Raw genomic sequence first — 14,893 nt, 5'->3', positions numbered from 1 at the left:
TTTTCTATAGATAGATGGATCTATAACACACACACAGACACACACACACACACACACACACACACACGACCAGCCAAAAGATGTTTAGACACACCTACTCATTCCAGGGTTTTTCTTTATTTCTACTATTTTCTACATTGTAGAATAATAGTGAAGACATCAAAACTATGAAATAACACACATGGAATCATGATTTTTTTATTTGTATATACACACACTGTGTGTGTGTGTGTACAGTGGAAGTACGACCAGACCACTGCCACCTACCTGTTGCTGCTCTCTAAGAAACAGAGAGGGAAACCTGTCCGGATCAGGCCTCAACTTCCTGTCTGTGATGTCATGTCCTGTTCACCTCAACGCCTGGGAGTACAGGTCAGAATCTACTGCTACCTCTCTTCTGTCTCTCTCTCTCTCTCTCTCGCCCCTCTGTCTGTCTCTCTCTCTCTCTCTCTCCCCCTCTGTCTGTCTCTCTCTCTCTCTCTCTCGCCCCTCTGTCTGTCTCTCTCTCTCTCTCTCCCCTCTGTCTGTCTCTCTCTCTCTCTCTCTCTCCCTCTGTCTGTCTCTCTCTCTCTCTCTCTCTCTCTCCCCTCTGTCTGTCTCTCTCCTCTCCCTTCCTCCCTCCCCCTCTCTCTCCCTCCTCTCTCCTTCTCCTCTCCTTCATCTCTCCTCCTCCTCCCTTCCTCCCACCCCCTCTCTCTCCCTCCCTCCCCCCCAGTCCAGTTTAAGAAGCTTCGTTGCCTTGAAAAAAAAAGTGAATAAACATATTTGTTCCTTTTCTCTTCCTCCCTCTTCTCTCAATCTCCCTCCTCTCCCTCCCTTCCTCCCTCTTCTCTCAATCTCCCTCCTGTCTAAGAAGACTCTACTCTTCGATGATGATGATGATGCTGAGGACCGTTGCTATGACGACGACCTGCCCTGGGTTTCGCTCACACCCCAGCAAGAGGTCAGGGGGTCATCTCTCTCTCTCTCTGTCTGTTTCTGTCTCTGTCTCTCTTGTTATCAACATTCTTGTTTCTGTCTTCCTAAAGAGAGCGACCTGTCCGTCAGCTGAAAAGAGGCGGGATCAGACTAAACACGCCCCCACTCCGGAGAGGGAGCCAATCGCGCACCACAACCGTCACCAGGAGAGGCGGGACCGATGCCGGGAACGGACCAATGAAAACAAAGAGAACGTTGCCGTGGCCAATAAGGATGCAGATATATTTGCTTTGCCCGCCCCCCGATCCCCAGTAGCCAATAGGAAGGCAACTCAGTCCAATAAGAGGGTCTTGACTACACCAACCCATAATAACACCAACAAGGTTGGCAACAAGCTTGACACACCCCAAGGTAAGATCACACACACACACACACACACACACACACACACACACACACACACACACACACACACAGACAATACACAGAAACATACATCCTGATTCCGTTTGAGTTTTTCCCAAATTCAGTCTTTTCTCTTTTGGGAGGGGAGGGGGGTTTCTCTCCAAATCACACTTTATTTAATTTTTTTTAATAGAACAACAACTCAATTGGATGTTTTAAATCCACAACTATGCTTAAACGACATCAGAGACCACTAGATAGCAGACAGCTTTTTAATCCCAGCGGTCACCTCTCAATACGGTGTGTTTCTGTGGCTCACAGCCTTTTAATCCCAGCGGTCACCTCTCAATACGGTGATGTTTCTGTGGCTCACAGCCTTTTAATCCCAGCGATCGTCTCTCAATATGGTGTGTTTCTGAAAGGGACATACACACGCCCCCCCCCCCCCCCCCCCCCCCACCACTCAGAATCAGAAGTGGCACATTTGCAAGTAAATTGTATTCTGTTAATAGTCATTTCAACAGCTTTTTGCCGAAGACGCTCACATTCATCTGATTTATCTCTCTCTCTGTGTAATTATGATCACTGTCACTAGATAGATGGATATAGAGAGATATAGATAGGTGTAGGTATATAGATATAGGTGTAGATAGATAGATGGATATAGAGAGATAGAGATAGGTGTAGATATATAGATATTGGTGTAGATAGATAGATATAGGTGTAGATAGATGGATATAGAGAGATAGAGATAGGTGTAGGTATATAGATATAGGTGTAGATAGATAGATGGATATAGAGAGATAGAGATAGGTGTAGGTATATAGATATAGGTGTAGATAGATAGATATTGGTGTAGATAGATAGATATAGAGAGAGAGAGATGGGTGTAGATATATAGGTGTAGATAGATGGATATAGAGAGATAGAGATAGGTGTAGATATATAGATATAGGTGTAGATAGATGGATATAGAGAGATAGAGATAGGTGTAGGTATATAGATATAGGTGTAGATAGATAGATATTGGTGTAGATAGATAGATATAGAGAGATAGAGATAGGTGTAGATAGATAGATATTGGTGTAGATAGATAGATATAGAGAGATAGAGATAGGTGTAGATATATAGATATAGGTGTAGATAGACGGATATAGAGAGATAGAGATAGGTGTCGGTATATAGATATAGGTGTAGATAGATAGATGTATATAGAGAGATAGAGGTAGGTGTAGATATATAGATATAGGTGTAGATATATAGATATAGGTGTAGATAGATGGATATAGAGAGATAGAGATAGGTGTAGATATATAGCTATCTATGACCAGTTTTTCACTAATAATATGGATGTCACACACACTCTCTGTGTAATTTATAACCCACCTCTCCCCTCCTGCTACAGCTGACAGCTCTGTCCAGACTAACACACCAGGGACTCTGTGTGTGTGTGTGTCCCTGGGCGTGTACTGTGTGTGTGTCTGTGTGTGGTGTGTGTGTCCCTGGGCGTGTACTGTGACAGGTGTTGCTGTCTCTTTCCCTGCTCTCTGTCCCATGTGGTGTGTACTGACATGTGTTACACACTTCTCCCGTGTGTGTGTGTGTGTGTGCATGAGTGTGTGTGTGTGTGTGTGTGTTGCAGGAGGAGGCAGTACTTGTAAGGACCCGTCGAGGAAGAGACCGAGGGAGAGAGTGGAAGGAAAGGAGGAAGAAGAGATGGAGATGCTGGCCTTCAGCCCAGAGAGAAGGTATGATGGAGATGCTGGCCTTCAGCCCAGAGAGAAGGTATGATGGGTATACTGGCCTTCAGCCCAGAGAGAAGGTATGATGGAGATACTGGCCTTCAGCCCAGAGAGAAGGTATGATGGAGATACTGGCCTTCAGCCCAGAGAGAAGGTATGATGGAGATGCTGGCCTTCAGCCCAGAGAGAAGGTATGATGGAGATGCTGGCCTTCAGCCCAGAGAGAAGGTATGATGGAGGAAGGAGAGCTGGCCTTCAGCCCAGAGAGAAGGTATGATGGAGATGCTGGCCTTCAGCCCAGAGAGAAGGTATGATGGAGATGCTGGCCTTCAGCCCAGAGAGAAGGTATGATGGAGGAAGGAGAGCTGGCCTTCAGCCCAGAGAGAAGGTATGATGGGTATACTGGCCTTCAGCCCAGAGAGAAGGTATGATGGAGATACTGGCCTTCAGCCCAGAGAGAAGGTATGATGGAGATACTGGCCTTCAGCCCAGAGAGAAGGTATGATGGAGATACTGGCCTTCAGCCCAGAGAGAAGGTATGATGGAGATGCTGGCTTTCAGCCCAGAGAGAAGGTATGATGGAGGAAGGAGAGCTGGCCTTCAGCCCAGATAGAAGGTATGATGGAGATGCTGGCCTTCAGCCCAGAGAGAAGGTATGATGGAGATATTGGCCTTCAGCCCAGAGAGAAGGTATGATGGAGTTGCTGGCTTTCAGCCCAGAGAGAAGGTATGATGGAGATGCTGGCCTTCAGCCCAGAGAGAAGGTATGATGGAGATATTGGCCTTCAGTCCAGAGAGAAGGTATGATGGAGATGCTGGCCTTCAGCCCAGAGAGAAGGAGATGCTGGACTTCAGCCCAGAGAGAAGGTATGATGGGTATACTGGCCTTCAGCCCAGAGAGAAGGTATGATGGAGATACTGGCCTTCAGCCCAGAGAGAAGGTATGATGGAGATACTGGCCTTCAGCCCAGAGAGAAGGTATGATGGAGATACTGGCCTTCAGCCCAGAGAGAAGGTATGATGGAGATGCTGGCCTTCAGCCCAGAGAGAAGGTATGATGGAGATGCTGGCCTTCAGCCCAGAGAAAAGGTATGATGGAGATGCTGGCCTTCAGCCCAGAGAGAAGGAGATACTGGCCTTCAGCCCAGAGAGAAGGAGATACTGGCCTTCAGCCCAGAGAGAAGGTATGATGGGTATACTGGCCTTCAGCCCAGAGAGAAGGTATGATGGAGATACTGGCCTTCAGCCCAGAGAGAAGGTATGATGGAGATGCTGGCCTTCAGCCCAGAGAGAAGGAGATGCTGGCCTTCAGCCCAGAGAGAAGGTATGATGGAGATGCTGGCCTTCAGCCCAGAGAGAAGGTATGATGGAGATGCTTGCCTTCAGCCCAGAGAGAAGGTATGATGGAGATGCTGGCCTTCAGCCCAGAGAGAAGGTATGATGGAGATACTGGCCTTCAGCCCAGAGAGAAGGTATGATGGGTATACTGGCCTTCAGCCCAGAGAGAAGGTATGATGGAGATACTGGTCTTCAGCCCAGAGAGAAGGTATGATGGGTATACTGGCCTTCAGCCCAGAGAGAAGGTATGATGGACATACTGGCCTTCAGCCCAGAGAGAAGGTATGATGGAGATACTGGCCTTCAGCCCAGAGAGAAGGTATGATGGAGATGCTGGCCTTCAGCCCAGAGAGAAGGAGATGCTGGCCTTCAGCCCAGAGAGAAGGTATGATGGAGATGCTGGCCTTCAGCCCAGAGAGAAGGTATGATGGAGATGCTTGCCTTCAGCCCAGAGAGAAGGTATGATGGAGATGCTGGCCTTCAGCCCAGAGAGAAGGAGATGCTGGCCTTCAGCCCAGAGAGAAGGTATGATGGAGATGCTGGCCTTCAGCCCAGAGAGAAGGTATGATGGAGATGCTTGCCTTCAGCCCAGAGAGAAGGTATGATGGAGATACTGGCCTTCAGCCCAGAGAGAAGGTATGATGGAGATGCTGGCTTTCAGCCCAGAGAGAAGGTATGATGGAGGAAGGAGAGCTGGCCTTCAGCCCAGAGAGAAGGTATGATGGAGATACTGGCCTTCAGCCCAGAGAGAAGGTATGATGGAGATGCTGGCTTTCAGCCCAGAGAGAAGGTATGATGGAGGAAGGAGAGCTGGCCTTCAGCCCAGAGAGAAGGTATGATGGAGATACTGGCCTTCAGCCCAGAGAGAAGGTATGATGGTTATACTGGCCTTCAGCCCAGAGAGAAGGTATGATGGAGATACTGGCCTTCAGCCCAGAGAGAAGGTATGATGGAGATGCTGGCCTTCAGCCCAGAGAGAAGGTATGATGGAGATGCTGGCATTCAGCCCAGAGAGAAGGTATGATGGAGATGCTGGCCTTCAGCCCAGAGAGAAGGAGATACTGGCCTTCAGCCCAGAGAGAAGGAGATACTGGCCTTCAGCCCAGAGAGAAGGTATGATGGGTATACTGGCCTTCAGCCCAGAGAGAAGGTATGATGGAGATACTGGTCTTCAGCCCAGAGAGAAGGTATGATGGGTATACTGGCCTTCAGCCCAGAGAGAAGGTATGATGGACATACTGGCCTTCAGCCCAGAGAGAAGGTATGATGGAGATACTGGCCTTCAGCCCAGAGAGAAGGTATGATGGAGATGCTGGCCTTCAGCCCAGAGAGAAGGAGATGCTGGCCTTCAGCCCAGAGAGAAGGTATGATGGAGATGCTGGCCTTCAGCCCAGAGAGAAGGTATGATGGAGATGCTTGCCTTCAGCCCAGAGAGAAGGTATGATGGAGATGCTGGCCTTCAGCCCAGAGAGAAGGTATGATGGAGATACTGGCCTTCAGCCCAGAGAGAAGGTATGATGGGTATACTGGCCTTCAGCCCAGAGAGAAGGTATGATGGAGATACTGGTCTTCAGCCCAGAGAGAAGGTATGATGGGTATACTGGCCTTCAGCCCAGAGAGAAGGTATGATGGACATACTGGCCTTCAGCCCAGAGAGAAGGTATGATGGAGATACTGGCCTTCAGCCCAGAGAGAAGGTATGATGGAGATGCTGGCCTTCAGCCCAGAGAGAAGGAGATGCTGGCCTTCAGCCCAGAGAGAAGGTATGATGGAGATGCTGGCCTTCAGCCCAGAGAGAAGGTATGATGGAGATGCTGGCCTTCAGCCCAGAGAGAAGGTATGATGGAGATGCTTGCCTTCAGCCCAGAGAGAAGGTATGATGGAGATGCTGGCCTTCAGCCCAGAGAGAAGGAGATGCTGGCCTTCAGCCCAGAGAGAAGGTATGATGGAGATGCTGGCCTTCAGCCCAGAGAGAAGGTATGATGGAGATGCTGGCTTTCAGCCCAGAGAGAAGGTATGATGGAGGAAGGAGAGCTGGCCTTCAGCCCAGATAGAAGGTATGATGGAGATGCTGGCCTTCAGCCCAGAGAGAAGGTATGATGGAGATGCTGGCCTTCAGCCCAGAGAGAAGGTATGATGGAGATGCTGGCTTTCAGCCCAGAGAGAAGGTATGATGGAGGAAGGAGAGCTGGCCTTCAGCCCAGATAGAAGGTATGATGGAGATGCTGGCCTTCAGCCCAGAGAGAAGGTATGATGGAGATATTGGCCTTCAGCCCAGAGAGAAGGTATGATGGAGTTGCTGGCTTTCAGCCCAGAGAGAAGGTATGATGGAGATATTGGCCTTCAGTCCAGAGAGAAGGTATGATGGAGATGCTGGCCTTCAGCCCAGAGAGAAGGAGATGCTGGCCTTCAGCCCAGAGAGAAGGTATGATGGGTATACTGGCCTTCAGCCCAGAGAGAAGGTATGATGGAGATGCTGGCCTTCAGCCCAGAGAGAAGGTATGATGGAGATGCTGGCCTTCAGCCCAGAGAGAAGGTATGATGGAGATGCTGGCCTTCAGCCCAGAGAGAAGGAGATACTGGCCTTCAGCCCAGAGAGAAGGTATGATGGGTATACTGGCCTTCAGCCCAGAGAGAAGGTATGATGGGTATACTGGCCTTCAGCCCAGAGAGAAGGTATGATGGAGATGCTGGCCTTCAGCCCAGAGAGAAGGTATGATGGAGATGCTGGCATTCAGCCCAGAGAGAAGGTATGATGGAGATGCTGGCCTTCAGCCCAGAGAGAAGGAGATACTGGCCTTCAGCCCAGAGAGAAGGAGATACTGGCCTTCAGCCCAGAGAGAAGGTATGATGGGTATACTGGCCTTCAGCCCAGAGAGAAGGTATGATGGAGATACTGGTCTTCAGCCCAGAGAGAAGGTATGATGGGTATACTGGCCTTCAGCCCAGAGAGAAGGTATGATGGACATACTGGCCTTCAGCCCAGAGAGAAGGTATGATGGAGATACTGGCCTTCAGCCCAGAGAGAAGGTATGATGGAGATGCTGGCCTTCAGCCCAGAGAGAAGGAGATGCTGGCCTTCAGCCCAGAGAGAAGGTATGATGGAGATGCTGGCCTTCAGCCCAGAGAGAAGGTATGATGGAGATGCTGGCCTTCAGCCCAGAGAGAAGGTATGATGGAGATGCTGGCCTTCAGCCCAGAGAGAAGGTATGATGGAGATACTGGCCTTCAGCCCAGAGAGAAGGTATGATGGAGATACTGGCCTTCAGCCCAGAGAGAAGGTATGATGGAGGAAGGAGATGCTGGCCTTCAGCCCAGAGAGAAGGTAGAAGGAGATGCTGGCCTTCAGCCCAGAGAGAAGGAGATACTGGCCTTCAGCCCAGAGAGAAGGTATGATGGAGATACTGGCCTTCAGCCCAGAGAGAAGGTATGATGGAGGAAGGAGATGCTGGCCTTCAGCCCAGAGAGAAGGAGATGCTGGCCTTCAGCCCAGAGAGAAGGAGATGCTGGCCTTCAGCCCAGAGAGAAGGTTACTGATCATGACTTGATGAATACCGACAACGAGTCAGCATTCAGGGCTAACCGAGCAGTATGTTAAGAATTAGAGAGGCTTGACAGGTGATGTTTTCGGGAGGACGCTTGACTCTCGAACTTCGACTTCTCCCGAGTCTGTTGGGGGGGGGAGTTGCAGCGATCAGACAAGATCGTAACATCCAATTGGATATCAGGAAGTTGGGGAGAAAAATTGTTTAAAAAAATAACCACTGGTCTTGAGATCATTGTCCCCCTCCGTCCGTCTCTTAGGTCCCGGTCGTTAGACCTGGCGGGGGCGTCTCGGGGGGACAGCAGCCAGAAGAGGAGGGGGGGGAAGGTTTTCGGCAGTCTGGAGAGAGGGCTGGATAAAGTCATCACCTTGCTCACACCCAGCAAGAGACGAGGGCTGCGGGACAGACCACGCAGGATCAAGGTACCTATATATAGACACCCCCTACAGGGTCATATAGACACCCCCTATAGGATCAAGGTACCGATATATAGACACCCCCTACAGGATCATATAGACAGCCCCTATAGGATACAGGTACCTATATATAGACACCCCCTACAGGGTCATATAGACACCCCCTATAGGATCATATAGACACCCCATATAGGATACAGATACCTATATATAGACACCCCCTATAGGGTCATGGTACATATATATATAGACACCCCCTATAGGATCAAGGTACATATATATAGACACCCCCGATAGGGTCAAGGTACATATATATAGACACCCCCTATAGGATACAGGAACCTATATATAGACACCCTCTACAGTGTAAAGGTACATATATAGACACCCCCTATAGGATCAAGGTACATATATATAGACATCCCCTATAGGGTCAAGGTACATACATATATATATATATATATATATAGACACCCCCCTACAGGATCAAGATTAATATATATATATAGTCCCCCCACTACAGGATCAAGATATATATATATATATATATATATATATATATATATATATATATATATATATATAGACACCCCCTATAGGATCAAGGTACATATATATAGACATCCCCTATAGGGTCAAGGTACATACATATATATATATATATATATAGACACCCCCTATGGAATCCAGGTACATATATATAGACACCCCCTATAGGATCCAGGTACATATATATAGACACACCCTACAGGATCAAGGTACATATATATAGACACCCCCTATAGGATACAGGTACCTATATATAGACACCCCCTATAGGATCAAGGTACATATATATAGACACCCCCCTACTTGATCAAGGTACCTATATATAGACACCCCCTATAGGGTCAAGGTACATATATATATAGACACCCCCTACTTGATCTAGGTACATATATATAGACACCCCCCTACAAGATCAAGGTACATATATATAGACACCCCCTATAGGATACAGGAACCTATATATAGACACCCTCTACAGTGTAAAGGTACATATATATAGACACCCCCTATAGGATCCAGGTACATATATATATATAGACATCCCCTATAGAGTCAAGGTACATACATATATATATATATAGACACCCCCTATAGGATCCAGGTACATATATATAGACACCCCCTATAGGATCCAGGTACATATATATATATATAGACACCCCCTATAGGATCCAGGTACATATACATAGACACCCCCTATAGGATACAGTTACCTATATATAGACACCCCCTATTGGATCAAGGTACATATATATATATATAGACACCCCCTATAGGATCCAGGTACATATATATATATAGACACCCCCCTACATGGTCAAGGTACCTATATATAGACACACCCTACAGGATCAAGGTACATATATATAGACACCACCTATAGGATACAGGTACCTATATATAGACACCCCCTATAGGATCCAGGTACATATATATAGACACCCCCCTACAGGGTCAAGGTACATATATATATATATAGACACCCCCCTATAGGTTCAAGGAACAATCACTCAGTCTTACATAAACTCAAACTGACTCCTCTCCTCTCCTCTCCAGGCCCAGTATAATGTAACGTTGACCAGTCAGACCAACCCAGACCAGGTGTTGAACCAGATCCTCTCCATTCTACCGGAGAAACACGTCGACTTCGCACAGAAAGGGTGAGGCCCGCACACACTTTTTAGGCACTGATCTGAGACAGTGGAGAAGGAGTGCCAGCCAGGCCCCTCCCCCAGGAAGCCAGGCCCCTCCCTCAGGAAGCCAGGCCCCTCACTCAGGAAGCCAGGCCCCTGCCTCAGGAAGCCAGGCCCCTGCCTCAGGAAGCCAGGCCCCTGCCTCAGGAAGCCAGGCCCCTCCCTCAGGAAGCCAGGCCCCTCCCTCCGGAAGCCAGGCCCCTCCCTCCGGAAGCCAGGCCCCTCCCTCCGGAAGCCAGGCCCCTCCCTCAGGAAGCCAGGCCCCTCCCTCAGGAAGCCAGGCCCCTCCCTCAGGAAGCCAGGCCCCTCCCTCAGGAAGCTAGGCCCCTCCCTCAGGAAGCTAGGCCCCTCCCTCAGGAAGCTAGGCCCCTCCCTCAGGAAGCCAGGCCCCTCCCTCAGGAAGCTAGGCCCCTCCCTCAGGAAGATTATGTAACTTTTGTTTAACTAGGCAAGTCAGTTAAGAACAAATTCTTATTTACAATGACGGCCAACACCGGACGTTTCTGGGCCTGTTGTGCACCGCTCCCAATCACAGCCGGTTGTGATACAGCCTGGAATCGAACCAGGGTTTGTAGTGATACCTCTTTCACCGAGTCAATATTTCCTCCTCATCTTCCCAGTCTCTCCATCTTTCTCTCCCTCAGCTTGTCTTCCCAGTCTCTCCATCTTTCTCCCTCAGCTTGTCTTCTCAGTCTCTCCATCTTTCTCTCCCTCAGCTTTTCTTCCCAGTCTCTCCATCTTTCTCCCTCAGCTTTTCTTCTGTCTCTCCATCTTTCTCTCCCTCAGCTTTTCTTCCCAGTCTCTCCATCTTTCTCTCCCTCAGCTTGTCTTCCCAGTCTCTCCATCTTTCTCCCTCAGCTTGTCTTCTCAGTCTCTCCATCTTTCTCTCCCTCAGCTTTTCTTCCCAGTCTCTCCATCTTTCTCCCTCAGCTTTTCTCCCCAGTCTCTCCATCTTTCTCTCCCTCAGCTTTTCTTCAGTCTCTCCATCTTTCTCTCCCTCAGCATTTTTTCCCAGTCTCTCCATCTTTCTCCCTCAGCTTTTCTCCCCAGTCTCTCCATCTTTCTCTCCCTCAGCTTTTCTTCTGTCTCTCCATCTTTCTCTCCCTCAGCTTTTCTCCCCAGTCTCTCCATCTTTCCTTCCCAGTCTCTCCATCTTTCTCTCCCTCAGCTTTTCTTCAGTCTCTCCATCTTTCTCCCTCAGCTTTTCTCCCCAGTCTCTCCATCTTTCTCTCCCTCAGCTTTTCTTCAGTCTCTCCATCTTTCTCCCTCAGCTTTTCTTCCCAGTCTCTCCATCTTTCTCTCCCTCAGCTTTTCTTCTCTCTCCATCTTTCTCTCCCTCAGCTTTTCTTCTGTCTCTCCATCTTTCTCTCCCTCAGCTTTTCTCCCCAGTCTCTCCATCTTTCCTTCCCAGTCTCTCCATCTTTCTCTCCCTCAGCTTTTCTTCAGTCTCTCCATCTTTCTCCCTCAGCTTTTCTCCCCAGTCTCTCCATCTTTCTCCCTCAGCTTTTCTCCCCAGTCTCTCCATCTTTCTCTCCCTCAGCTTTTCTTCAGTCTCTCCATCTTTCTCTCCCTCAGCATTTTTTCCCAGTCTCTCCATCTTTCTCCCTCAGCTTTTCTCCCCAGTCTCTCCATCTTTCTCTCCCTCAGCTTTTCTTCTGTCTCTCCATCTTTCTCTCGCTCAACTTTTCTTCTGTCTCTCCATCTTTCTCTCCCTCAACTTTTCTTCTGTCTCTCCATCTTTCTCTCCCTCAGCTTTTCTTCTCTCTCCATCTTTCTCTCCCTCAGCTTTTCTCCCCAGTCTCTCCATCTTTCTCTCCCTCAGCTTTTCTTCAGTCGTCCCATCTTTCTCTCCCTCAGCTTTTCTTCCCAGTCTCTCCATCTTTCTCTCCCTCAGCTTTTCTTCAGTCTCTCCATCTTTCTCCCTCAGCTTTTCTCCCCAGTCTCTCCATCTTTCCTTCCCAGTCTCTCCATCTTTCTCTCCCTCAGCTTTTCTTCAGTCTCTCCATCTTTCTCTCCCTCAGCTTTTCTTCAGTCGTCCCATTTTTCTCTCCCTCAGCTTTTCTCCCCAGTCTCTCCATCTTTCTCTCCCTCAGCTTTTCTCCCCAGTCTCTCCATCTTTCTCTCCCTCAGCTTTTCTTCTGTCGTCCCATTTTTCTCTCCCTCAGCTTTTCTCCCCAGTCTCTCCATCTTTCTCTCCCTCAACTTTTCTTCAGTCTCTCCATCTTTCTCTCCCTCAGCTTTTCTTCAGTCTCTCCATCTTTCTCTCCCTCAGCTTTTCTTCCCAGTCTCTCCATCTTTCTCTCCCTCAGCTTTTCTTCAGTCTCTCCATCTTTCTCTCCCTCAGCTTTTCTTCCCAGTCTCTCCATCTTTCTCTCCCTCAGCTTTTCTTCAGTCTCTCCATCTTTCTCTCCCTCAGCTTTTCTTCAGTCTCTCCATCTTTCTCTCCCTCAGCTTTTCTTCAGTCTCTCCATCTTTCTCTCCCTCAGCTTTTCTTCCCAGTCTCTCCATCTTTCTCTCCCTCAGCTTGTCTTCAGTCTCTCCATCTTTCTCCCTCAAGAATGTTCCCGTTAAACAGACTGTCCTCTCCTCCCCAGCTATACTCTGAAGTGTCGCACCCAGGGAGACTTTGGGAAGGTGACCATGGCGTTTGAGCTGGAGGTGTGTCTGCTGCACAGACCTGAGGTACATAGTGATTACTACTGATCAGGTTATTGATGGTTACTGAGGTACATAGTGATTACTACTGATCAGGTTATTGATGGTTTTTTGACCAGCCTCTTGCTGCCACAGTGGACCACCCTATTGGTTTAGTGATGTGTGTTGTAGGTTATTGATTACTGACACCCAGCAGGGATCACATTATTGATTGTTTTAGTTGGTTATTGATGGATGATTGATGCTGTGTGTTGTAGGTGGTGTGTGTGAGGAGATGTAGGGATCACGTTATTGATGATTGATGCTGTGTGTTGTAGGTGGTGTGTGTGAGGAGACAGCGGCTGAAGGGAGACTCCTGGGTTTACAAACACCTGGTGGAGGACATTCTCTCTACGTCCAGCATCTAGACGTCACTACTTCCTGTTGATGATGTCACATCCTGTCCACGTTCCAGCACCTAAAGCCGGTGTCTTAACTAATTCCATGTTGGGCAGAGTGTCTGCAGGTTCACTCCTCCCTTGTACTTCATTGATGAATTAAGGTCACTGATTAGTTAGGACCTCCCCTCACCTGGTTGTCTAGGACCTCCCCTCACTTGGTTGTCTAGGACCTCCCCTCACCTGGTTGTCTAGGACTTCCCCCTCACCTGGTTGTCTAGGACTTCCCCCTCACCTGGTTGTCTAGGACTTCCCCCTCACCTGGTTGTCTAGGACTTCCCCCTCACCTGGTTGTCTAGGACTTCCCCCTCACCTGGTTGTCTAGGACTTCCCCCTCACCTGGTTGTCTAGGACTTCACCTGGTTGTCTAGGACCTCACCTGGTTGTCTAGGACCTCCCCTCACCTGGTTGTCTAGGACCTCCCCTCACCTGGTTGTCTAGGACCTCCCCTCACCTGGTTGTCTAGGACCTCCCCCTCACCTGGTTGTCTAGGACCTCCCCCTCACCTGGTTGTCTAGGACTTCATACTGACACATATTAAAAACTAAAACCAGATGATGACTGCCCTCCATGGAATGTGTTTGGACACCTTCTGATCTAGTGCCTGTCGACAGAAGCACAGATCCAGGGACAGTCTCCATTTCCTCAACCTTAACCAGTGTAGTATAAGTTAACTAGTAGAGGGGGGATCTGCATGAAAACTGACCTGAGATCAGTGTCGTGTTTTATAAGATGACCACTTCCTCTCTTTTACAGGTGACAGTTTCCTTAAAGTGTGTCGCGTTTTATTCCTTCCCCCCACTGATTCAGTAGCAGGAAGGAGTTTTGAGGTGTCGCGTTTGATTCCCTCCCCCCCACTGATTCAGTAGCAGGAAGGAGTTTTGAGGTGTCGCGTTTTATTCCCTCCCCCCCACTGATTCAGTAGCAGGAAGGAGTTTTGAGGTGTCACGTTTTATTCCCTCCCCCCCACTGATTCAGTAGCAGGAAAGAATTTTGAGGTGTCGCGTTTTATTCCCTCCTCCCACTGATTCAGTAGCAGGAAGGAGTTTTGAGGTGTCACGTTTTATTCCCTCCCCCCCACTGATTCAGTAGCAGGAAGGAGTTTTGAGGTGTCACGTTTTATTCCCTCCCCCCCACTGATTCAAGGAGTTTTGAGGTGTTACGATATCATAGAGCCTTTTAGCGTCACAGAATACCAGTTTACTGAAAGCGTTCATTCTTTACAGAATAACAGTTTACTGATAGCATTAATACAACGTGTGTTAGTTTGTACATATACCAGTAATAGGATCCATATTTACTTGTTTCTCTATCATGTCTTTTACGTTTGTAGGAGAGGTTGTTGTTTTAACTCAATTTTTTTGTCAGATAATCTGTCTGTCTGCGTAAGATTTATTGTTAATAATTGTAAAGGATCAAAATAAATGGAGTTTGTAGAGAGTTTGTGTTCATGTTGACTTTTCCCGGAGAGAAACCCCTCCCGGAGGTTCCAGCTCTGAAATGGACAATACAGATTGCTATCATTGTAGAAATATTACACTAGATAGGACTCACTGTGTAAAACATATTACACTAGATGGGACTCACTGTGTAGATATATATTAAACTAGATGGGACTCACTGTGTAGAAATATATTACACTAGATGGGCCTCACTGTGTAGATATTTATTACACTAGATAGGACTCACTGTGTA

At 48.3% G+C, this 14,893-nt stretch overlaps 1 protein-coding gene across 1 annotated transcript in view; it reads left to right on the top strand.

Moving 5' to 3' along the window:
• LOC139394396 (maternal embryonic leucine zipper kinase-like) overlaps window positions 1–13,296 on the top strand; it is a 29,117-nt gene extending 15,821 nt beyond the window's left edge. Inside the window, exons 12-19 of the mRNA XM_071142450.1 lie at window positions 238–372; window positions 857–943; window positions 1,029–1,329; window positions 2,966–3,071; window positions 8,208–8,370; window positions 9,970–10,073; window positions 12,701–12,788; window positions 13,079–13,296. Of these exons, the coding sequence (XP_070998551.1) occupies window positions 238–372; window positions 857–943; window positions 1,029–1,329; window positions 2,966–3,071; window positions 8,208–8,370; window positions 9,970–10,073; window positions 12,701–12,788; window positions 13,079–13,168 (1,074 nt within the window). The 3' untranslated portion in view covers window positions 13,169–13,296. The remainder of the gene's footprint in view (window positions 1–237; window positions 373–856; window positions 944–1,028; window positions 1,330–2,965; window positions 3,072–8,207; window positions 8,371–9,969; window positions 10,074–12,700; window positions 12,789–13,078) is intronic.
• The last annotated feature ends 1,597 nt before the right edge of the window (window positions 13,297–14,893 follow it).

This window comes from Oncorhynchus clarkii, unplaced genomic scaffold (genome assembly GCF_045791955.1).
Source record: "Oncorhynchus clarkii lewisi isolate Uvic-CL-2024 unplaced genomic scaffold, UVic_Ocla_1.0 unplaced_contig_11375_pilon_pilon, whole genome shotgun sequence".
Lineage (NCBI taxonomy): Eukaryota > Metazoa > Chordata > Actinopteri > Salmoniformes > Salmonidae > Oncorhynchus > Oncorhynchus clarkii.
The sequence above is the reverse complement of the archived record's forward strand: the minus strand, read 5'-3'. Positions and strand labels throughout refer to the sequence as shown.